Source organism: Ursus arctos, unplaced genomic scaffold (assembly GCF_023065955.2).
Source record: "Ursus arctos isolate Adak ecotype North America unplaced genomic scaffold, UrsArc2.0 scaffold_27, whole genome shotgun sequence".
Taxonomy (NCBI): domain Eukaryota; kingdom Metazoa; phylum Chordata; class Mammalia; order Carnivora; family Ursidae; genus Ursus; species Ursus arctos.
Genome location: NW_026622952.1, coordinates 13811280 through 13837427, shown reverse-complemented (window position 1 = coordinate 13837427; position 26148 = coordinate 13811280). Strand labels below are relative to the sequence as shown.

At 44.0% G+C, this 26148-nt stretch overlaps 1 protein-coding gene across 2 annotated transcripts in view; it reads right to left on the bottom strand.

The window, feature by feature from the left end:
- Positions 1 to 23740, bottom strand: part of NRG1 (neuregulin 1) — a 1048028-nt gene extending 1024288 nt beyond the window's left edge. For both annotated transcript variants that reach the window (XM_044387474.2, XM_057303500.1), the window contains exon 1: positions 23011 to 23740. In XM_044387474.2, coding sequence (XP_044243409.1) covers positions 23011 to 23740 — 730 coding nt within the window. The remainder of the gene's footprint in view (positions 1 to 23010) is intronic.
- Positions 23741 to 26148: the final 2408 nt, after the last annotated feature.

Sequence of the window (26148 nt, the reverse complement as noted above, 5' to 3'; positions counted from 1 at the left end):
AATGTTTCTGGCCTGTACTCAGCAAGAACCCAGTTAGGGCAGTCTAGCCAGACCAGAATCCCCCTCACGCTGATGTTTCCTCTGAGTAACTTTCTAACCATGCCCCTAAACCTGCTTCTTGGCTATAAATCCCCACTTGCCCATGCTGTCTTGAGAACGAAGTCCAGTTCTATGCTGAGGTCTCTTTTCCCTATTGAACTGTCCTGAATAAAATCTGTTTTTACCACTTTGACTACTCTCCAGCTCTGGTAGTTGACACCACCCATCATTTAAGGTCCACTTCCAACCAGGCCCCTCTCAAAAAAGCCTGCTCTGTCCCTTTCAGTTGGAAATGAGCTCTACTTCTTCTGAATACTTCTATATCATTTATCCATGACTTGCTCCTTTGACACTTTGCCAAAAGTGATCTCGCAGTGGAGTTATTTTCCAAGGCCCAGATACCTTCATAATGAGACTCTAAACCTACTAGCCACGGACCATGCTTTTGGTATCTTTATCCAAGCACAGAGCCTCTGACCTTAATTAATTCATAATCTATTGAGTTTTGCCAGTTCATTGTGGCTTGTTCTTTCTTTTTCCTTTCCAAAAGAACTCAGGAAGCACCACACCTGATTTTGCAAAGCAACCGCCATCCCCCTTTCCTCATGGTTCCATCTTTCTTTTGGGTCTCCCCAACTGGCACACACAAAAAAAAAAAAATCTAGTAAAACACTTCATTTTTTTCCTCATTAAAATATAACATACTGTTAAATTAATGTTTTAGAGGTTAAAGAGGAAAAGTTACAAAACCAGATCATTAAGACTATTACAAGAAGAAATTTTTTTTTTTTAAGATTTTTATTTATTTGTCAGGGAGAGAGAGAAAGAGAGCACAAGCAGGGGTAGCAGCAGGCAGAGGGAGAAGCAGGCTCCTTGCTAGCAGGGAACCCAACCCCAACAGGGGACTCAATCCCAGGACCCTGAGGTCATGACCTGAGCCAAAGGCTCTAAACCAACTGAGCCACCCAGGCATCCTTACAAGAAGACATCTTGATGAACTGATAGAACAGTCTTTCCAGCTGGCTCTGAGTAACTTCCCAGCCAAGTTCTTAGCAAATTTTCACTTTCAGTTATACTTTCTCTCTGTCAACCTTTCCCCGCCTCTGCGTGGGTACCCACTGCTTCCCTACCCCTGGTTAATCCCTTTACCACTCATTTAAATCATCTCTTCTTCAAAGAAGCCTAAAAGTTTTGGAGTGGAAAGGTATAATTCTTAATTGATTACTTCTTTCTTTTAGGAGAATTCCCAGTAGCATGAAGTCCACGCTGCAAAGGACTTACTGGTGGCTGCTTCTGTCTGTTGTAAAGGGAAGGAAGGGGAGTATGAGGAGGGAGGGTAGGGAGAAGGCAGGTGCCAGACAGTCAAAATGACAAATGTCTACAACACTGTAAAAGAATAAGACCTTTCTCCCTGTCTTTTCTCTCAGCTGATCAACCAGAAAATCTTTGTAATTATTTTATAGGGGAAAAAAAAAAACCATATTCTCCTAATCGGACTTGGAGTTGTGAAAGAAATGAACAAAGTCAAGTACATCTACCTGTTTTCTTTGCTCTATTTTTTCCCACGTCAACATACAGCACCCTCCTCCTCCTGATTTCCAGCTCCAAAAATAGAAGGGATGGGAAAATGGGACAAGAAAACTACCCACCAGAGGAAACAGACCAGTACTTTCGAGTAGGTGAGAAACTTTCCAAAGTGTGGTACAACCTACATGCTTGCCCAATAGTTGGACACAATCCTGCCCTCTGCCCCATGAAAGCCCTGCTCCTGACTACTAGACAAGCTGTTATGTAAGTCTTTCACATCTGGGGGGGGAAAAGGTGCATTAAGTCAGGCTTTACATAAAACACTCTAGTAGGTACTGTCAGAGACCCACAGAAATGTGACCTTCAATCTCTCACCCATAACCTAACCAGGAAAATAAGCACATATATACCGTCATCTACAACTAACTGGATAATGGGTACCAAACAAATAGTAAAGGTAATAATACTGGACCCTGTTTGGACTGTGCTGGTGGCTTGTTGGTGGGGGGAAGGGTATAGATTCTCTGTCTCCCTTCCTCTCTGGAGTTCCCTAAGGGAAATAAACAAAATCATGGGCATCATTCTTTTAAATAGTTGGACAAGTTCTAAACACCTTTTTCCAAGACCAGAGCTCCTCTGGTAAAAAGTGCTTGGGTACAAAGCTTAGCCACAAAGGCATCTGGAGGCTTTCTACTTTCTCCAACCCAATCTATCCTGGGTCTGTGAAACACAGCAACAGCCCCTCCAGCAGACCAGCGTTATAGAGCATGGACACAGATCCCTGAGCACTGCCCAGTGTCCCATCCACACAGGGAGCAAGTAAGGCAAGAAAGTCTGCCATGTGAAGCAGGCAAGGAGGATGTCAAGCCATCCCTGAGAACACAAGCCCTCCCATACTTGGCCACAGCGGGGAAAGAAGACCTAAAATGGCACATGGCTCAATGAAGGGCAGACTGGATTAATCATAGGACCAATTTCTAACATGGGAGAAGCCTGTAAGGAGGATGGTGAAAAAAGGAACCCAAAGAAGTCCCTTATTTTCTCTTCCCACATCACAAAAATGAACTCTTGACATACTTTATTTCTTAGACCTGTGTTTCTAACATTCATAAATCCCAGTACTGAGACGGTCGAAGGAGGACTTCCACAGTTACCTTATGCAGTTAGACATGGACAAACTAGGCACATGCAGGAGCTCTGCTAACACCTATTACAAAATTGGTAGCTGGGCGAGGTCTGAAAAGATAGAGAACTTACATATCTACCATTGCCTCTATATTGTATAACCAGGCCTTGGCACATTAAAGCAATCAGGCATTTGTAGACTACATGCGAGCTAGAAATGGATAGAAGCAGGACCCAGGAATGGCCGGTGAAATGGGTAGGCATTGAAAACACAGAGCTGTCAACATTTGTCTTCTTGTCTTTTTGAAACCATGCTAGACACCACAGCTCATTACAGCCTCCCATCACATTTTCAGGAGCCCAAAACCAAATCAGTAGACATGATTTGGTTTTGGTTTTGTTTTTTGAAAGACAGCTCATTTTTAGCTGCACGATATCAACCTGTATAGATTTATTTTAAAATTATGGAAAAAGTGCTTAAATGCCAACTAGAGCTATTGATATTGTGAAACTTTGGAAACCTCCCCGGTGCCCACAAATTCCCTGCTCCTGCCCACCAACTGCACAACATAACTTTATGGCTTCATTGAGCCTGTTAGTGCCAGCCTACGGCTCAGTTGGAAAGTCATTTGCTCTAGGAATGTATTCTCTTGTTGTTCCCATTGTGTGGTCAGGAAAAGACAAAGACTGGAACTCAGGTTAAATCCCAAGATGACCCCTTTTCCTTTTAATCTCAGCAACCTCTTCAGGAAAGATGGCCTTTCAGAGAGGCTGAGCTGACAGACTGTAAAATACAAATACGCATCATAATGGTAAGGTTCTTATTCAGCATGTATTCATAGCACAGCATTTGGCACATAATAAGTGTTCAAGCATATTTATTAAATAAATGACTGAATACGGAGAGCATAAGCAGTGCTGTGCTGAAGACATTTTCATTGACTTTTAACATTTTGTTGAGAATTCAAAACTGGACATCCATAGGACACTGCTTAGAAAAGGTGAGAACATATTTAATTAATGGCTTTGTATAAAGTCATACGCTGTAAAACTATCAATGGAAATCAATGATTCAGTGAACACTCTGGTTGTTTGACTGAAGAAGCATTTGTTTCACCCCTACGTATCCAAAAAATGTGGCAATGCATTTGAAACGAAGGACACAGGAATTCAAAGAATCGCGTAAGTCTGAGAAAGACCCATATTTCCCGAAAGTATTGCCAACTATAGGCTGTGTCGACTTAAGTTTGCCCGCACACCGCAGGAACTACCCTAGGCAGAACCTATTGAAAAAAGGTTGAAAATTTAGAAATTCATGCAGTGTTGCTTGCACTTCTCCTCCAAGATCCTTGTGGGAACTAATTCGCTTAGGGTCAGGACCAGACCCTGGTACTCTGAGGAACCCTAATTACCTTAAGACAGATAAAATTGAGCCAGACCACTGGGAGTGGCCAAAAAATTCCTTTGATCAGCTAAGAATTGCCTGAGAACTAAATAGAATATAGTATTGTAAAAGGATTTCTCAAATCAACAGCTCTGAGAGTTTATTCCTTTTAAATATAACTTTGAAAATATCCTGTCCAGCAAATAAACACACAAATGAAGAAAAGGACCAAATTACATAAACTGTTCGGGGAAATGCTAAATCATCATAATAACAGCATTACAACAAGAACAAGATTTGTAATTATTTCCCAGCTTATAATCCAGGAGCAATAACACATCAGATAAATTTATAATATACTTAGGTACCACAATAGGTTTAATGGGTGGTTGCTATTAAATGTTAGTAATAAAAAAACGTAAAAACAATTATAAATGAGACTAGAGACATGAATTTAAAAGAATGATAGCTAAATAATACCATAGAAAATGACTATATTAGTACAGACTCCCAACAATATCTGGGAGGGGGGAAAAAAACCCTTGCCTTAAGATTAAAAAAATTAAAAAAGGCATGTTTTCTAATAATGGAATTTAAGCCAGGGGTGTTATTCTAGTTTTCTCCTATTAAAACAGAATACTTTTCTTCCAAGAAAAAGCGTTAATTTTTTCTTATGAAAACCTGTAAGAACACAGAAATAGCCTCTCCCGCATTTGATGAGGTTTTTTTATGAGGAAGTTTAATTAAACTCTAATGGCAGGTGGGCCTGGGTTCGTTAGCACAGAAGTTATCCAAAGAAGGGGTAAATGTCTAGTTGGTAAGATGCTCCTTGTTCTAATTATTTCTCTAACCCAAGACAAATACATGCAACATGCTTCTGCAAATGGTCTATAACACTGTGCAAACATAAAAAGAAAGACAATCCTGTTTACCTAAAAAGCACCATCTTAAATTAATATCCTCCCTAGAGTTTTTTTGTTTTCTGTTTGTTTTCATTTTTGTTTTTCATGGTATGCCCCCAGCAGATGTGCTTTCTCCTTCATGGGAGCAATTCACAGGTCTGAACACTTGGACACGGGATGTCTCCACTCTGGTTAAGCATACATGTTTCCTTCCTTCCAACTTCTCCACATCCCACAGAATAATTGTAGCATACCAGGAACAGTAAATAATCAATAAGTACTTGCTGAATAAGGAAGAGCAAGGAAATAAATATTATTGCTTTTATTATTTACATTATAATGGTTGTCATATATGTTGCCTTTCATTGTTTCCCCCCAAGAACAAAGGTAGAGAAAGCCTGCATTTAGTAAATAAGGAAACTTTCTAAGAAGCCTGAATTGGTTCTGAATCTCAGTTTCACCACTTTTAGCTGTGTGTCTTGGGCAGATATCATAACTACTCTGAGACTGTTTCATCTGTAAAATGGGTATAATGATGCCAGCCTCTTGGTTAGTTATTATCAGGATTTAGGGAGATAATAAATTGCAAGGGTTTAGCACCGAATGAGCACGCTAAAGCTCGAATCATTACAGAGACAATGGGAGGCAGCATTATGTCTACAAAAGGGTTGGTGTTCATCTTGCTCAATTCCCCTAAGATATTCTAACTGCAAAAACTCTGCTCTCAGCCTCGTTCCACAGAGCACGCAGCAAGATGGGAAATCTTCCCGAAGTCCATAGCTCAAAACTGCACTCCAGTTAGGCAAGTGGGGTCTGGCAGAATGGTTTTTCTCTGTATATGCTGGAAGGTTCCCTTGAGGTCGTTCAGGGAACAGCGCCATCTCCATTCCCCCGCCCAAGGGCATCTGCCCCAATCTGCTGCTGCTGAGACTCAGGGCTTAGCGTGAGGAGCAGAGAGGACGTCTCCTCTCCTCCCCGTGGGAGCTGCAGACCACACACTCTCAGCCCCTTGCTGCTCCATCATCTGCTCCCGTGCTGCCCGGCTGCTCGTCTCAGAGTTCCCTCACTTGGTGTTTCATTACTGCTCTTCCTCGGAGCCATGTCCCAGGGGCCATCTGGAAAGGGAGTATTATCATTTAACTTTTGAAGGAAAGGTGTTTCTCTCTCCGTCTCTCTTCACGCTTTCACCTGCTCTGCTGCTGCCCCATATGCGGCATTTTGCAGAAAGACCCCTGCTGCCGAGCCAGCACAACTGAGCCCGAGCAAGTACTCCTCTCCGGCCAACCAACTTCCCCGGACGCGATGCACGCTCGAGAGGAGCCGCCCGTGGAGATGGTGCCGCTCAAACTTCAGAGAGCAATCCGGAACACCAGGACAGCAGCGGCGCTAGCCAGGACCCAGGCTCTGCAGTCCGAATGAGCGCCTGGCTGGTACAACGCTCCTGATCGCGCTTGGAGAGAGCGGCCCTCTGGCACCCAAATTGGGAGAATACAAGTTCATAAGGGGACAGACAGCACAGCACTCAAGGACGTGATGGTCTTCTTCAGGTCTGCCTCTACTGCTACTTCCTTCTGTGTCCCCAGGTACGCTGGAACCTTGTTGCCCCAAGCTGGTCCTTGAGGACCACCTTTTAGCTCTCCCAGTGGACACCAGTAAGGCACTTACTATAACCGAGGTGCTATACATCCATTATCTCAGCCCACACTCATTCATCTCCAAGAGAGACACAGTATTCTCATTTTATATCAAGTTCAGGAAACATCAAGCAATGTTCCCAAGGTCACAGGTGACACAAGTAAATCTAGAAGCCAAGTCCTGACCCTTAAGCAGTAACGCTAAGTCTACTCCAGGCTCCAGCTCTTCCCCCACTGGACCTCACCACGTCTCATTCCCTTCCTGGAGTAATATCGATGTTCACGTGTGTCATTTCCTCGTTCAGACAATGAACTTGTTAACACAGACCTTTTAGAGGCACAGTGTCATCTCTGGACACAGAGATGCCCGGCTTGTTTATTGCTGCCTGCTGAAGACCTAGTCTTGTCCAAGTAGGTCTGACTTCAAAACTCTCAAAACACATCCAGTCCTCCCTACCCAATCGCTGACACATAAACTCTGTAAAGAGCAACAACGTTTACTGGTTGCACTGGGTGCCCACTATGACAGACAGGACAAGACAGCCTCGCTCAAGGGACAGTGCAACTAGCCTTCTATCAGACTGCACTGTTCTGAACCTTGTCATGGTTCCAACAGAGGAAACCAAATGACCTGAATGCAAATAAATGCCTCTCAGCAGCTGTGTGACCTTTAAAGTTCCGTAAACCTTTTTGAATCTTGGGTTAAAATTGGAATAAAATGACATACCTTGGTGCTAGGGAATAAAGGAGGCAAAATATGTAAAAATGTTCAGCACGTAACAGAAACTCGGGTAAGCTCTCTCTCTTTCCTTACCCATCTTCTGATTTTCCAGAGACTCCTCAGTGTTAGTAGTTGAGGAATCCTTAGTGACTGCAGGGTCTCAGGGTTCCCAAACCTGAGAGCACACCAAAATCAGCTGGAGAGATTTCCAGAAATGCAGATTCTCAGGACACACTCTCTGGACCAAATGAATTGTTCTCTCCGGGAGTCTAGCCCAGGGATCTCCATATTCTCACCTGCAGATCATTTCTGCAAAGCACTAGCCTGCCCAAGATCAGAACATCTGATCCAAAACTCCATCCATGATTCCCCAAGATGAACTGGACTGAGAATCTGCTAAGGCCAGAGGTTTCAGAGCTTTTCTTCCTATGTTTTGGGGATCTCCCTTTCAAACTTTTCCTGACTTCCTTTGATTTGTAATGTCTGGTTTTCATAAACAGGAGTCCCAGCTTATTTACACGGCATGACAGCTAGGATCGCCCAATATAAAAATCACTGCACGAAAACACTACTATTGCACAGAAAGGAAACAAATGAAAACAGGAAATTCAAAACCATTCTTCCCATGATGGCTCAAACTCCTTATGCAAATATCGCTCTGAATGTATCGATTCAGCAGCTGACTAGACAAGAAGAAGGCTATGTGGAAGGGCAGGAGAAATGCATTCAGTTACTGTCAGAATAATAACTTTGCATTTCTTAACTACTGTACATTAAAATGCTCAGTCATGGCTTCAGATAAAGGTAGCTCTCTGTCAACCTAACACATGGTCCAAGGACCTTTTGACTCAAATTTTTTTTTTTTTTTTTTTTTTAGATTTTATTTATTTATGTGACAGCCAGCGAGAGAGGGAACACAGGCAGGGGGAGTGGGAGAGGAAGAAGCAGGCTCCCAGCAGAGGAGCCCGATGTGGGACTCGATCCCGGAACGCCGGGATCACGCCCTGAGCGGAAGGCAGACGCTTAACAACTGCGCTACCCAGGCGCCCCTCAAATATTTTTTTTAATTAGATTGATAGATGTCACTTCACAAGTATTGATATGACGATGCATTAAATTCCCATAGGACCTGCGTGCTACTATACAGACAGCAGTTAGTGCTCAAGTCAATGTGTCAAGAAAAATCTGAACAACAATTTGTCACTGAAGTGGCTTCCACGGTACACAGGAAAGATTCTCATCTAAGGGCAAAAACACTAATAAAAGGGTGACCTTCAGCAACATTTTAGTAACACTATATATAACTTAATTTGCTTTTTTTAATCATATTTTTGTGCAAACTACCCATTAGGTCTCTCAAATAGTCCTTCTTCCCAACTCCATGCAAAAAAAAAAAAAAAAAAAGTCAGTTCTTAAAACTGCTTCCTGCTTATGTTTAAACAAATAAAAGTGTTATTAAAACTAAATCTTAATAATCCAGAGATTGGTCAGCCCACCCCTGTCTGGGCTCCGCCCTGGCGCTTGGCCAGAACGGCTTTAGAAGGCCTCTGTGTTACTACCAACAATCCCCACCTTTAAATGCCGTGTTTGGCAACGGTCAGCACTCAAGAAATGCTGCTTTGGGCCCTCCCTTCCCCATTCTCCCACATGATTTTCTAGGGACTCAGACACAGATGACAGACTCAGACACTTTTTCCCTCCTGAATCCATTTTCAGCCTCCTTTCACTTACCTGGCTGTTGCTTTCCTGTCACCTCTGTCTCCTCTGCCTCATCTTTAGAGGTTGCTGTTCCTCATGCTTCCTTCTCTACTCACTCCTGCTCACCCTCTACCCACTTCTTTCCAGGCAAGTGCACCTGTTCTCATGGAGACAGAAATAATCATGTCCTTGTCCAAAATTCCCCCATTCACAGAGCCAGCCCAGACTGCTCCCGTGAGCTCCATCCATGCAGGTGCTTACCTGGCGTTTCCACTGGGATACGGCAAAAACACAAGGAACTGAACACTCCTTTGCCTGCAATACTGCCCACGCCAGAAAGCTAGGAGCCATCCTCCCCATCCCTTCCACAGACCTTTCTAACCATGACTAAAAGAGGCCTCCGAGGTAGTCTCAAATCCACTTGCTTCTCTGCGGCCTGCTGTCCCCACGCTAGTGCAAGCCCACATCCTAATCTCACTTGCAGCCCCACCTGATCATCCTACAGGAACCATAGGTCCCTTCCAGGCCATACTCTGCACAACAGCCACTTGTGATATTTTTATTTATTTTTATTGTGTTAGTCACCATAGAGTACATCATTAGTTTTTGATGTAGTGTTCCATGATTCATTGTTTGCATATAACACCCAGTGCACCATGCAATATGTGCCCTCCTTACTACCCATCACCCAGCTACCCCATCCCTCTGCCCCCTCCCCTCTGAAACCCTCAGTCTGTTTCCCGGGGTCCACAATCTCTCATGGTTCGTCCCCCGCTCTGACTTCCACCCCCTTCAGTTTTCCGTTCCTTACCCTAATGCTCTTCGTGCTATTCTTTACAATATTTTAAAAATGGAAATCTTACAACTCCTGGGCTTAAAAATCCTGCAGTGGTTTCCTAGGTTTTTAGGACAAAGTCCAGATATGGTCAGATTTTTCCCCTTACCTCTCAGCTCTCATCCTTCCCTCATTTGCACATTCTCCCCTCTGCTGTCCCTCATCCCTGCTTTAGGAACTGGACATGACCTTCCTACCTCCTCTTCCCTACCCCCTTCAGAAATGCCTCATTCTCAAGGAGTCCCTCCTGTATCTTTCAAACTAAAAGATTTTTCTGTTATATGTTCACCTCGTACTTTTCTCTTATAAAGCTTAGTGCGGTTGTAAATATCTATCCTGCAATTCTTTGTGTAATTGTTCTTCTACCCTGTTAGCTTGAAAAGAGCCAAGTCTAATTTCATCACCGCGATCCCAGAAACCAGTATAGAGACTAAGAAACAACAGATGCCAAATAAATATTTATTGAATATGTAAATTCATAAAGTACACTCACTGTTCCTCTTTTTCTATTAGTTACCTACAGTGATTTAGTGAGCTCATGATTCTCATAACTTATTTAAGCAACATCCTCAGAATGGCCTCTACAATTTCTCTCACAGGTCAGGCGTACCTAAATCTAAGAGGACAGAAGAGGATCTGGGGCCATACCAACTGACTGCAAAAGATAAGGGGCGAATTAATGATAAATCTCTAATCCATTTTAATGAACAGACATGTCCCCCAATTGACCTGCAGGTAAGAGATGCCTCCAGCTATTCTCTGGTCACCAGGAACTCAAAAAACTCACAAAGCCAAATGGCCCATGACAAAGAGGAGACCGAAGAAGAGAATAAATAGATCATGATTCTTTATACTTCACACGTAACTCTTAAGTATCCTCTTTATCTTAATATTTGATAAAGATTTTTAAAGAGCATAACAATAACATGCATGATGTAGATTCACAAAAAAACTATTTCACACAGCTTCAAAAACATTCACTCTTTCTCTCTCGGTTATGAACTGGCTCCTTTTCCTCCTGGGTTACACAGAGGAAGCACAGCATACACCCAGTTAATCATAGAATCACCACCAATTCTTACATTCAGGAAGTAGGTGGATGATACTGGCACCTCAATCATTTTCATGGACTTTCCAATAGTATTTGAGAGAGAAATATTACTGAGTACATAATGACAGTTATTTAGCAGGTTACTGGAAATAAAACTACTGAAAAGTTAATAAAAGTGATTAAAAATGGTGGAAAGATTACTCATCAATACATTTAATACACCGGGCAGGTTTAACCCAACAATTTTGCTTTTACGGGCAGCTTTACCAGCCATTTTAATTTATCCTACTAAGAAGAAATGTGCATCATGAAACCCAATTAAGTCAGCAGTGATAAAGTCTGAGAGTATTTCTCCACAGTCCCTATATCAAAATGATTTGTTAAACACGGAGCTCTAAAAGGCATCCTAACATGCTGGTGAAAGAGTCAATGCGGCCTCGCCCTCTGCATTTTCAGGGATACTGACTGAAACCAGACATAGTGAGCATTAAACTTTAAAGATTTATTGCAAAACTAACCTACAAAATCCTAAGTTGGGCTCAAGGAAGAACACGTAGTTAATATCCATCCTATTTATCTGCAGTAAACATATATGTCGGTTATGATCTGCTCCACACATACCTACCGGGCTCTCCCACTGCAATGAGGCAGAAGACAAATTTGTCCACTTCTCAGAGAGCCAAGCTATTAAAGATAAAATGACCATCACAAACTAGAACCCTGCCTATTTCAACCAATTTGGTCTGAAGTGAGGGTCAGCTATGCCCCAGGTATTAGCACAGGTCTCTTTCAGAGCAAGACTAGAACATCTCATGCCCTGTCCACACTCTCGGCAGAAATAAACTATTGCACCTGAGCCATTATATATTTGGGGTACCGTTTGTTACAGCAGTGAGCCCACCCTAACAAATACATGTACTGGGAGGAAGGCAACATTCTAGAGGGGCAAGATCCCTTAAATAAAACACAGTCCTTGTTGTAAGTCAGTATTAAGAACAGCATTTATTGCTTTTCCTTGCTAAAAAGTAATACATGTTAATCATAAAAACTTAAGAAATACAAATAAACAAAATGAAGAAAATTCTAAACATCAGCAATTCTAATGCCCAACTGTTACATAGCCTTCTGTTACGTAACTCTCATTTCTCTTTAGTCAGACACACGAGATAAAGAGACAAGACAGAGGAGGTAAACAGATGATAAAGTAATCATACCCATATTGTACAATAAGACAGCTTTTTCACTTGACGATATACTGTCAATATATCCCTAAGTCATTATACTTTATTTAACCATTCTCCCACTGAAGCGCCTGGTCTAGAATGACAGGAAGCAAAGGTAACAAAAGGTAGGCAGAGAAGCCGACCATTCTGGGAAAGGGGAACAATACAGGTGCGTGAACAGATACCTAAAGCCACTCGGCACATGTGGAGCAGGGCCCTCGCCGTGGCACGGGGTTCCGGGCACAAGGAGGACCTGGGTCCCACTTGGACAAAAGCTGAAAGGCCTTCTGTGCCATTTTAAGGAGTCTGGATTTCATCCTGGTGGCAAGTGAAGAGCCTTATGCAAGGATACAGAAGATCACTCTAGCAGTAGCATAGAGAACGAATTAAGAAGGGGAGACTCCATGAGCAAAGGGGTTGTTACAGTAAGAACGGGAGTCACTGCAGAAACAATGAAGTTGGGGGCAGAAGGGAAAAAGGAGATCTGGTAAAGGAGGCAGAATCAATGAGCTCTGGTCACCAAGCTGATAGGGAGCAGAAGGAGAGGCTTCCGGTTTGAAGTAACTGAGAAGACAAGGATGCGAGCAGATGGTGAGGGGTTACATGAACTCAGGTCAGCACCGAATACTCTGGCACAGAAGCAGCTGTGAACCCAGAAAGTCACTGGTGGTGACAGGAGGGACCACTGGTAGTCCTAGTAGTGATTATAATAGTAGTGGTAGCAATTTCATTATTAGAACACAGATTTACACATGGACTGGCAGGGGAGAGGAGGAGACACCATCATATGTCTAATATAAACACAGGAAGACATCTGGGTGGATTATCTGGTAAGGCATTGGATATATGGAGCTGGAGCCAAAAACTAAGGTTTAGGCTAGAGATACGGATTTAGGGGCCCCAATTTATAAGCAGCGTTGGGTCTGCTGGAGCAGACGAATGCACCAGGGGTTCGGGGAGGCCAAACTGAAGGGGGAAAAAAAAAAATCAAAACAAAACCTGGATGTAGCCCGGCTCTGTCCTGCCCCGCTCGGCCCCCGTGGCACTGCCAAAGCCTCTTCCTGCAGTAATTTAAAAAGTCAGATCCAATTATTCTTCGTTTGACAACTTGTTTCTGCATTGCTTGTTCTACTTCTAAAAGGATGAAGATAGATTATTTTCTTGCCAAAACCACAAGACTCATAAGCTGAGGAAGAAAGTCTCTTCCCCTACCCTCCATCAAGGTGGGAATGCTCTCCCCAGAGGGAGCCCTTCTCACCAGAAGGGCTGCCATCCAGCCGAAAACAAGCTTTCCCATCTCTTCGTGCTGGCCTCCTCCATTCCCACACAGTGCTCATTAGTAGAACCTAAAACAGTGCCAGGTTCACATTTTAAAATCAATTAAAATTCACAATAAAACACAGTTTGAATCATTCTTTTTCATTTTACTGAAACAAATGACTGAACTTTCTTGCTCTGAAAATTTACAGTTGTGGATTAATCTGTTAATCATACTTTATAATTTCAAAGACAAGCCTGAAGAGACAATGGTATTTGCTTCTGGAAAAAACCATGCTCATGAATACAACTAATGGCTACTCTTTTAGACAATGTAACACAATGACACAAAAAGGCAGTGGAGGCAGAAAGCCACAGGGGATTAGAAGGAGACACTCTGTCCTGAGGGCTCCCTCTCATTAAGCTCTCCTACTGCCCTTCCAGATTCTAAAAGTTTCACAGTTGTTTTTTCCATAATTAGACTCTTTAGAACAATGCAAAAAATGAGAAAGGAAGAGAAAAGCTCCGGGAGCAGGAGAAGTGGCTTATACTTTGGGTCATTTCTGAATGAGGACCAGATTCACTTTGAATGAACCATGAAGAGCATTTTAGTTCTTCCCCCTCATTCTGCATATTAGGGAACGGAGAGCCAGAGGGAAGGCTACGTACCCAAAGCACACAGGTACTAAACTACAAAGCCGCAAATGGAAAGCAGTTCTCTTGACTCTGGGGCTGGGCACTTCTCACTTGTGAATAAGCTGAGGACCAGCCCCCCACCCCCAAGTGTCTACCCACAAGGATACTGTGGTCTAGTGAGTGAGGCAAGACAATACACACACGGAAAATTTTTAAAACATCAATTAAAAAAAGAAACCAAAGATAACATAAGGGAAATTTGTCCTGGCACCATGTATGAAGTATGCGGTAAAAAGGTGCTCTGTGTTCAAAGACCACAGTGAGTGTTTCTGACAGGATCGTTACTGGGGCTGTGACAGAAGCAGTAGGATCTGAGCTGTCCCTTGAAGGAGACAGAATTTCCACAGGCAGAAGCGAGGGAGTCAAATGCAAGAGTAGGAAAGTGCACGGCCTGTCCGTGGCCCAGTTAGACTGGATAAAAACATTCATACAGTAAAACTGAGAAAGATTAAGCTTGGTTTGGAGTAAAGAAGACAGTGAATATCAGGATTTATAGTTAACTATATATACCCCTTGAAAGTTTCTGAGCAGAGAAAGCTCTAATAACAGTAGCATTTTAGGAGGACTCATCCTCCCGTGCAGTGTTTAATAGAAGGCAATTTTGAACAGTGGACAGAAGAGAGCAAGGAAATTGGGGGCGGGGGGTAGAAATTTAATGAAAAATAAAATCAATTAAAAGATTTTGATACTAATCCAGATATGATAAGGTGCCTTTCTAGACCATGTTGATAGTGTTATGAAGACAAATATAATATTCTTATGGTGGCCAAAGGCCAAGTCTACTCTTTAAATCTTTTATTGGTTTTTATTAAGCTATTATCTGTGGTAATTTTGTTAATTTGGTGGCTTCTGATTCGGGAGCCTAAATGCTGGGTAAATTAGGAGTTGAACAGATGAACATCTCTGTTTTCTGAGCACTTTTGTTTCTTATTAATGACAGTGTAATTAGAGGCACTAACTTTGAACAGAAAACAATATACAAACTGTTCACCATCACTTCGCACCCGTTAGGCTGCCTGTTATCAAACCGATAGAAAATCACACACCTTAGAGAACATGGAGAAACTGGAACCTTTGGGTATTGCCAATGGGAACGGACAATGGTGCAACTGCTGTGGAAAAGAGCATGGTGGTTCCTCAAAAAATTAACCATAGAATGACCATGGGATCCAGCAATTGCACTTCCGGTATACTCCCAAAAGGAGGGAAAACATGGTCGTGAACACCTATTTGTATACTCGTGTTCATAGAGGCTGAATTCCCGATAACCAAAAGGTAGAGGCAGCCTGAAGGTCTACCGACAGGTGAACAGAGAAACAAAATGCGGTCTACACATGCAGTGGAATATTATTCAGCCTTAAAAGGGAAGGAAATTCGGACACATGTTAAAACACTAAAAAACCTTAAAGACATTAATGCCAAGTAGCCAGTCACAAAAAGTCAAAAACTGTATGATTCCACTTACACGAGGTATCTAGAATAGTCAAATTCACGGAGACAAAAATGAGCATGGTAGCTGCCAGGGTTGGGAGAAGGAGAGTTATTAATGGGGATGGAGTTTCAGTTTGGGAAGACGAAGTTATGGAGATGGGTGACAGAGATGGTTGCCAACAATGTGAATACTTAATGCCACTGAACTGCACACTTAAAAAAAAACAGTTAAAATGGTAAATTTTATGTTACCATAATTTGGGGGGAAAAAACCCACCAGAATTAGACCATAGTCCAAAAGGCTAGAATTTTTAATAAAATTCCTGCTCCAATGAAAGAAAAGTTGCTACTGAATCTGAGAACAAGACGGGAGCAATCTCAGTGCACAGGAACGAAGGCAAGCGAGGAACAGCATCTCAGGGGCGTCTGGGCTTGCAAAGAGGTAAAGAGCCTGGGAAATTCAAAGCTGTGGCCCTTTTGTGCTGATGACAGGACAAGGAGCACCCCCACTCTGAGCAGAACATTTCCATCCTGGCAGTCACCAAAGAGCCCTCACTGCCAGGATCACCTCCCAAGGGCGAAGTCTAATGACAAATTCTATTTGAAGCCAACACAGCCATCCTTCTCCTCCTCGTAGATAGCTGCCACGTTCCATACAGAGGTGCAGCCAGGATGCTCCCTGCAGTGGAGGAAAATGCTGCCACTGCCTCTGCTGCTTCCCTGATAACACATCATGGCCCATGAGGTCTCCAGGGCCGACGGAGACAGTGACGGAAACGGAGCTCATTATTCACCGGAGCCCAAATGGATACGTGCCATCCCACCTGCAGTCTAACCAAGAGCTGACGGGATGTCAAAAATAAGGCGGGGGGGAGGGGGGAGGAGTGGAGGGTGAAAAGTAACTCATCTAAAATCTCTTATTTATTACTTCTTAGGGATACAAGCAGTGCCTTTCCATCTTCAGTCACAAGAATGGAACTTACATTGCTAAGGTGGGTAAACATCTGTGGGGGGAGATCAAGGACGAACATACGATTTCTAAGTACTGAGATTTGGTCCCAAAAGGAGTGGGAGTGATGTGGGAGTGGATCTGCTCAAAACAGTAACAGGGATTCGCTGACCATTCAAAATCCTTTCTGTGCTTGTTAGTCTTTACAACAAGGGCATTTTCCCCCCGGTTGGAGCTATAGACTACACAGAATATTATCCAGAAATAATTGAGGAGAAACCAGTTTTGAGAAATTAAACCCCCTTTTTCTGAGGCCCAAAAGTGGATCCAGAGGTGGGCTCTGGGTGGTGAGCAAAAGAAACAGTGTCCTGGCAGGATCTGACTCTAAATGCTCCTTCCTACAGATACTCATCTCACCTGAAGAAAAAGAACCAGAAAGGATTGGATTTTTTTTTCTTTCTTTCAAAATTTAGCCTTGAATAATGATTGCTACTATCCCACAAGCTGGGGTGCTTCTGTCTTTTAATTATTTAACAAGTATTTAATCTACACATAACCAAGCAATTTGTGCTTATCAAACAGAGGGGAAAAGATACAAACTTAGTGAGGGGTAATTAGAACCACGGGGTTTTAGTTGGCCCCTCAATTTTTTTAGCTTTCTTCGCCTCAATGGCAATTCCCAGACTGGAGACAAATGCTTGGGATGGTAGGATTACTGCTGGAAATAAAATTTCCAAATTTAGCAAAACAGACAATGCCTCACTCTCTTACCATGCTCCCTCCATGCTCTGAGCTCCCAGACGTGCCCACTACCAAGACTCTAGTGCCCCCGTCAGGAATATCCCCTTGTGCTGGCTCAGTTCAGCTCACATCCTTTGGCACAGCAGAGCAGAGAGAAAAGAAACAATTCCCTCCTCCAGGTTATCTTGGCCCAGCATTACCTCCTAAATCTGGCTACCAGCTCCAGAATCATGCACCACTCCGAGCTGTTTTCTTCCAGTCCCCAGCACTCTGGGGCAGATATCCAAAGCCAGAGCCTTGAGCTTTGGGAGAAAAACTTCGGAAATTGAGATACAATGCAGATTATTGTCTGTGTCCTCATGAGATAGAAAAAGAGCCTATCGGACACAGAAAGACCACCTACAGTCACAGTATTGTGACCTAAGCTCTCGGTCTTCTGACATATTTGGACCCAGGCAGCCAAATTCCAAGGTGTCCAGAGAAGGCTAACCATTGTAATGATGAACAGCAATCCTATACTTCAGTCTCCCACAGACTAGGATCCACCCACGAGCCTCATTGTTTACCTAAAGCCTTCCCTTGCAGTGTCCTCACAGAGGAAACAGAGATGAACGCAATACACATATGGAGCCTTGGGTAGGAACCAGTAGGACTGTCTCCCATATACCATCCAAGCTGTGGGTAAACTATATTTCTTTTTTATTGGTTTTGTTGTTGTTGTTATTGTTAGGAAAAACAAGATAAAAATCTTACTAGGTCCTAATTGGGTGAACCAAGGTTAGAACATAGTTTGCAAGGAAACTATTTTCCATAGGGAAAAATATCCTGGTTCTCTTAAAGACCAAAAAAATAATGTAAATTACCACATATGAATCTCTCTCTAGGATTCCTTGATGGCAAGTCTAAAGTGGGGGGGAATTTTTTTCCTAAAAATTGGATCTATGCCAAACAGAGATGAGTCAACCCATTTTAAGCTTTCAATTTCACCAAGATTTCTTTTATTTTATCTACTTCAACCTGGGCGGATCACTTGGGGACAGAGAGCCAGGAGGCAAGCCTTCAAACACGCCTGCCTCAAGCACACCACGGCACTAAGCAGTATGAAAACACAACCTCTCAACCAGCACTTACTTCAAGTCAGTAAGTCTTAAGTCTGTATTCTGTAAATTCTCAAATAATTCAACTTTGGATTTAAAAGTGTGGCAGAATGCATCACTCATCAGTTGTTATGTGTTACTAAGTGACCGATATTTCAGGGAGTAGCTAGATCATATGATCTTTCATAATGTTAGTTATCATAAAATTTAAGTTAAAATGAAACTAAGAGCACAGAGTAACATGTGCACGCACAAAGTTAGAACATTCCTATATGGATGGGAAACTGTCCACAAAAGTCATTTCTGTTATTTAAAAATAACATTAAAAATGAGTTCTCACTTTCTCATGAAAACTTTTACTAAGGCATGTTACACTATTGTTTTCGGCAACAAATTGCATGAGTCATAGGAACCCTAATTTTTTACCTTTAGTTTTCATTATATACTCCATTATTTACTTTTAACCGATGTAATGATCAATGAATCCCTAACACTGTTTTTCATCATATGCTTTTTGTTTTCATCATTATCATTTATTTATATAAGGCTAATCAAAATACTCATTCTGTAAGACCTATCTGTAGAGAGAAGTTTTCATATCATTTAAGCATATCAAAAACAACCAAACCAAAAACCTGAGTATTACTAAGTACTAAGGGCAGATGAGAGTTTAAAGGTCTTTGGACATCTGGCCAATTCATAAATTGTCACTGAACTTTAAAAATATGTTTTAAAAAAATGTTAGGTTTATAATTAAGAAAAAAAAAAAAAGAAGAAGAAAATGGGCTTTGAAGCAAAGAAGATTCCCTGAACAATGAATAGATTACATTTGACAAGGGCAATAACCTGCCCAATCACGTCTTTTGCTCTCATTTGCTATAAATATACAGGCCAGCGGAAGGACAACTCATTGTTTTGCCCCTCGGTGCTGTTTAAGCTTCCCAGTCTTACCTAATATATTAAGACATATGGTAAAACTTTCCTTAGATTCCGAGGACTTACGGATCTCCCACAACTGATGAGAACTATCCCCTAGTGCGTATAAAAGATTCTACTTCAAATATTTAAAATCCCCTTTTAAAATATTTTTATTTCAAGGAGTTGTTTTTCCACATGACTGATCTTGGTCTCCCTTTTTTATCATAAATAGAAATAAATACACATAGTTTCTCTCCTCGACAGAAGCGTTTTGAGTATAGATTTTTAACAGTAAGATTTTACTGTTAAAAGTCACAAACACTTGGGAAATTAAATTTACATGTGTATTTATGAAATACAAGCAGTCAAGCTGTATCTGCTCCTATTGCTACTTACTTAATATAGCTTTTATTAAGAATTATTTTCTTCAGTGCTGGCTGAAAAAAAATCCCTGCATTTGTCATTTTCATAACACCATAAGGTCAGCTCACTTTATTAAATACTTATTAAGGATATTAAAAAAAGGTAAATGCCATTTATCCTAAATATTTGATAATTATGTTTATGTTATCAATACATTCCGGTATTACAGATAAACTGAATATTTACTTTGGCTTGAAAGACGACGATGTACAAATCTTGCATGGCCCAACTATAGATGTAATTCAACATCAGTTTTTTTACTCCTTTTTGGAAATCATTTTCTGCCCAGTACAACTGCAATGCTTTGAAGACTAAAGTCGTAATGCATTAAACAATGATTTGTTTGAATAACAGGAATTTAATCGAACAGCAAATTATTTTGCATTCCGATTAATATAAAACCTATAAATATTTCTTAGCTTGTTCAGTGAGCAAGAGAAAAAGCAAAGACCAGGAAGCATTTAAGTAACTACAAGAAGTGTACATAATACATACAAACTTCATACAAAAAGCAAACAAGCTATGAAATTCTGTTTTCTTCTAAAATACACTAAACAGTTTTTCCAAAAGGTCATTTTTCAGAAAATAACTTTTTATACAGACACCGCTCAGGAGTTTATCTTAGATGGGGTAAAAAAAAAAAAAAAAAAAAAAAGAGAGAGAGAAAAATTCAGGGAAGACCTCGATTAGCTCAGCCCTAAAGCTGATGTGTTGCATGTGTAGTTTCTACACTGGTAAGCAGCTTGCAGAAAACAACACTGTGGCTGAGAGCATGAGAGCTGGAAACTGTTCCCCAGGGCAGGGTATCGCAAAACGACTTTGCTATATTCCCTCTCCAGCCTGGCACCATGGCTCAGGCAGGAACACAACCGTCACGCCCCCAGGGCAGCTTCATGTCCTTAGATAAGAACCCTCTGCTCCATCGCTCTCCCTGAAATCTCACCAGAAGCACACAGAACCAGCTCAACCAGGACAAATCAGCCCCTATTCTTTCTGTATATTTTTTTCCAATTTCTGTTCCTTTGCCTGGTAGGCTGTGAATGACATTGTGAACAGAAACCGCGCAACTGGGGGAATTCACAAGTTTGCACACACTCACGTAAACGCTTTTAAACCCGATGTTCCAATATGGATTTACTGAGTTTATAGTATACGAAATAAAACAGCTCATACACTTTTCTTTCATCCCACAGTAGTACAATAACTACTATGTTCCTAAAAACGCAAGAGAAACTTTCAGTAGGATTTCCGTCAGTCCTTAGCTAAACCTATTAAGGTTTCACTCAATCTCCTATCTGGAAGTACCTAACACTAAAATCACCCAACACACAATAATTACACAAACCTGGAGCAATAACTTCATGATTTCTTAATCTACTAAATTATACACAGGGAAATTTCCATTCCATTAAAAAAAAAAAAAACCTGCTTTGCTTAGCATGCCACACTTTTCTATGTATTTCCTTTGGTAAACAAAAGGGCAAAACTACCCTCCTGAAGGCTTTCCCCTTAGAAACACAAAAACAGAATAGTATTCCTCCAGACAACATGAATATTCCATTTGCAAACATACTCTGGATGTCTATGAGAACTTTATCCCTGAAGTCTGACGTTTATTTGTAGTCAAAACACAAAACACCATTGCTAATCCAGTAACACACCCCCTATCCTAGGAATCATTGCCAACTACGTTCCCTTTTATATCCATTTCCACCATGTATAGTACACGATTCACAACTCATGATTTGGGGTAAATGCAAAAGCCCTTTCTGAATTACATATAATAAAGCATGGGGAAAATTAGACAATGGCATGGCTTCAAAGGTTTTGTTTCAGATTCTAGAACAGAGTAACATATGCTGCAGTACAATGGTGTTGAGCTTTTGTGTTCCCTAATAAGACAGCTCCCAGCAGAGCGTTTCCCATGTTTTACAGTGACATCTATCAGCCAGACCCGGGGAATCCCAACGTCACTCAGCCTTCTTCAGCACCACTGTCTGAGAACAGCTTCTGTCCACAGAGTGGTGCAATCCGAACAGGTCTGGCGCACAAAGTGCATTGTTAAAATAGGGAAATGGTGGATGAGCAATGCTCTTTCTTGTCATTAAAACCAAATTGTTACGTATCAATTAACTGCAGGATATAAGCACCACGAATGCCAACCAGAAATTTAAATATTTGGCTATCATCGGATATGAATTTAAAAGAACTGACACACTTTGCATCACAGGCAGACGGAGCATGGCATGGTGCTGAGTTTTGTAAAAATTCAATTAACCCAACCATCTATTAGACAGATACATAAAGACACAGGGAAAAGCTACAGTGCATGTTAGAATTTGTGATGTGTAATCATGTTAATTTATGGTTTGAGAAGATACCCTGCTATGTTTTAGTGATTGTATGGTAATCGGGAAATTATATAGACATTTTGAACCTAGAAATTATTTTATGAATGGCATACATGCAATGCTACCTCAGAAATGTAATCAGCTAATTTCTCAGACCTGATCCTATTAAGGAGACCTGAGAAGAATACTTTCCAGGGGTAAAATGGGAAAAGGTCTGGGAAATCAATGGCTAAACTTAGCTTCCCCAATCCCTTTCAGGGCCTACACGTGAAGCTCCATAACTACGTTCATCTGTTCTGATTCACTGAAGCGCCAAAACATACTCCAAACCAAAATACTGTGAAAACAGAAATTCTCGAGGTGACTTCACCAAAAATCAATGCCCCAACTCCGTACTTCTCACATGCACCTGTTCACGAGGTACAGGGGGCACCTATCTGTTGGACACTGAGTTGGCCAAAAACTCCGTCACCTTTCTAGACGAATCTCGGCGCGGCGTCCCTTCCTTGCGAGCCGCCCCCCGACACAGACCCCTGGCCGTCTGTCTCCACACTCAACGACTCCAAGCGAAGGAAAAGCGTGAAAAATCCCGTCCGACTCACCCGTCCGCCTTCAAAGGAAAAGCCCCCACACGGCGGCCCACACACAGTCAGCACCTCCCCACCAAAGCCAAGTTCAACGAGGCACTCACAAGAAAGCAGCCGGCCCATTTCCATTCGACTTGGTGAAAGACACCCCAGGGATTAAAAGTTTCAGGCCGCCCCAACCGAGGACCAAACTTGGGCTCTCACCAATGGCAAAGCCCAGGAAACAGGTAACTGGAGAAGGCGCTGCCTGTGGAATCCAATCCGCGAAACCTTCCGTGAGAATCGCTTGGAGTCCCCAAGCCCGAAACGCAACTCCTCAGCCCGCGTCTGCTCTGCAGCCGTCGGGCCCCCGGTGCCCGCCGCGCCGGGCCCGCGACCTCCCCGCCCGGCCGGAGCGCGCCCCGAGGGGCGAGGAACTTACCGCACCGCTTGCACAGCACCCGGCTGACTTCCTTCTTGAGGTTCCGGCCCGTCTCGAGAGGGGGGAAAGAGGCTCGGAAGGCGGCCGGCGCGCGGCTGCTGCTGTTGGCATCGGGCTCCATGAAGAAGATGTACCTGCTGTCCTCCTTGAGCCTCCCGCAGGAGGGGAAAGCGGGGTGGCCCCAGGCCCCCAGGCGCACGGTGAGCAGCGAGTCCTTCTTCAAGCCCCCGGCTTTCACCGCCCACACCTGGTGGACCTTCACCAGATAGGGCGCCTCGTCTCCCGGCTCGCCCGCGCTGGGCGCCGGGCCGCTGGGCCAGGAGGGCACGGTCCCGTTGGCGGTGGGCGGCGAGTCCCGGGCGGGCGGCCCCAGCGCTCCCGGGCCGGCGGCTGGCGGCTCGCGCTCGCCTCCCCACGCCCCTGCCTCGCCCGCCGCCGCCTTCCTGTCGAGTGCCCCCTGCTGCCGCCTCGGCTGGTGCACCTTTCCCTCGATCACCACCGCGGCGCGCTGAGCCAGCTCCTGCACCGAGCCCACGCTGGGCGGGGACGAGTAGCACACCGAGGCCCCCGCGGGAGCCGCCTCGTCGCCGGCGGCCGCCCCCAGCGCCAGGGCCGCGGTCCACAGCAGCAGCAGCGGCAGCAGCGGCGGCGGCGAGCGGGCGGCGGGGCCGGGGCGCGGGGCCCGGGGGCCGGCGCTCCCGGAGCGGCGCGGGGAGCGTCGCCATCTCATGGTGTGAGGTGCGTGCGGGCTCCTGGCTGTCGGTTCGGACTCTGCCTCGCTGTCTCGCGCTGCCTCCCTTTTCCTCTCCTCCTCCCCCCTACACCACTCCTCCTCCCCCCTACCCTCCTCCTTTTATTTATTTATTGGGGGGGGGTGTAGGAGAGTTGTTTATGGGAGGAGGAGGAAGAAGAAGGAGGGAGGGAAGAGGTGGGTGGAACCACAGAAAGGCGAAGAGGTATAAGGGGGGGAAATTAAAGCAAAATAGAAAAGAAAAAAAAAAAAAAAAGCCGCTGCCACCGCCTCGGTTGCTGGGAGTGACAGGTCCTCCCGGCGCCGCCGCCGCCGCGCCCGAGCCCTGCTGTCGGGGCTGCTGTCACAGGAGGAGGACGAGGAGGTGGAGGAGCTGCTCAGCGGGTAACAGTCCTTTGTGTGAAGTGATGCTGCGGCGGCTGCGAGCGAGCGGCTGGGCGAGAGCGCGAGGGAGAGAGCCCTGGAGGCGGAGTTGCGTGCCTGGAAATCGCTGGGTGGCCGCGGCGGCGGCAGCGCCCTGCGCCTCGCCAGCCTGTTTACCTGTGGTGCGAACTCGCCCCGCACTTCCCGTCCCCATGCTGATTCCGGAGCCCGGCCCGCGAGTTTGTCCTCCCCGGTCTCGCCTTGCCTGCGCGCCTCCTCCCTCTCGGTCGCCCTGATTGCTGCAATGGGAGGCCGGGCGGCAAACAGGCTGCAGTCCGAGTGGGCTGCGGAGATTTACTGGGGAGTGCGAGGTGACGCTTCAGTAACCGGGGACCTGTTAGCCGGCGCAGGACGCCCGACCGCGGGGGGAGGCGGGCCGAGAAGGGACAGGGGGACACGGGAGGTGCGGGTCCTCGTTTCAGAAAAGTTTTGGGTGAACTGGATACTTAAAAGTCGAGCGGGAGCAACATGTTCACAGGAGACGAGCAGCAATTAAAGCAACTTTCTATCACGCTCGCTCTCCTGCAAACGTGCACACACACAGGGAGCACTTCAGCTATGACGCCTCTTTTCACTCGGTCCTCGTGGGGCACTCGAGCTTTGGTTATCCTTGCCTTTTCGTCCGTTGAAATCCCTGGTTCCCCATGATTGTAAGGACACGTGTGGTACTGCTGATAGGAGCAAGGTCTGAATAAAATAGTTGCTCAATAAGGCCATTTTGTATAAAGTTTATGGCACTTCAACTGGTCGGTTTTGTTGAATGATTAAAATGAAATGAACTGCTGGAACAGAAATCTCAAACCTGAGGAGCCGTAGGTTAAATATCCCACCTGAATACCAACCCCCACGCCAAACCTTACCCTACTCCCATCTCCCCTCCCCCACACTGTCCAGCCAAATTTCAGGAGCTATTTTTAAAACAAGAATCCATCCCCCGGGGATGTTCTTTTCAAACAAGTACCACCCCACAGAAAGAGAACACATTTTCAGCATTTAAAAGAAAACACTTCCTCTTACGTTTTTTTATGGTGAAAAATGTATTCAATGACCTCATAAAACTGAGTTGAAGTTGTTATCCAATGGCCAATAAATCCACATGGTGAGAATCTAAGATTTTAAAAGCACTCTTCATAATATCTTTTACTTTAGGATTCTGCAGGTTGCTTCTAGCAGCTTATTAAAAGTGTGTCACTTAAGTTTTAGATTTTTTTATATAAAAATAAGGATTATAAGCCACAAAGATTTTTTTTTTTTTTTCTTGGCATAATGTAGTTGGCTAGAAAACAGTGTGTCCCTACCTCAAAGTCCAGTTTAGAAGGACAGGGTCCTGATGCTCATTGTGTTTCAACTGTAGGGATTCCTATTTCTCATGCCCTGATGGGGTGCTTCAAGAGAAGATCCCCACGTAGCAGCATAATAGTGCAGGTCTGGCCTCCAGTTAGATATTCTTTAGCGTTGGTGCTCCTACTGATTTATTGCAAGAAAGTGATCAGATGTCCAATCCTACCAGGTATCTTCACTTTTCTTTGACCTGACCCTCACACACCTCTGACTCTCAGCCTTTAGGAGTTGCAACTTTAGCCTTGCACACTTTCTCCCCTCCTCTCCACCTTTCAGACCTTGCACTATTTACCTACTGGGGTATGGCCAACCACTCCAAAATTTGTTGGCCTAAAACAACATGCATTCACTTAGCTCAGGATTCTGCAGTTTGGCAATTTTGACTGGGCTCAGGTGGGGGGGGGGGGGTTCTTCTGTTCTAAGCTGACCCCACTGATGACTCTGCTAGGGGCTGACTAGTCTCAAATGGCCTCAGTTGAGACAGCTCATCTTTTGAAGAAATTCCTTCAACAGGCTGAGCCTGGGCTTCTTCATGGCAGCTGGCCATGTTCCAAGACAGTGTCCATTAGCATTCAAGCAAGGCCTCTTGAGGCCTAGGGTCAGAACAAACACCTGGTCATCAC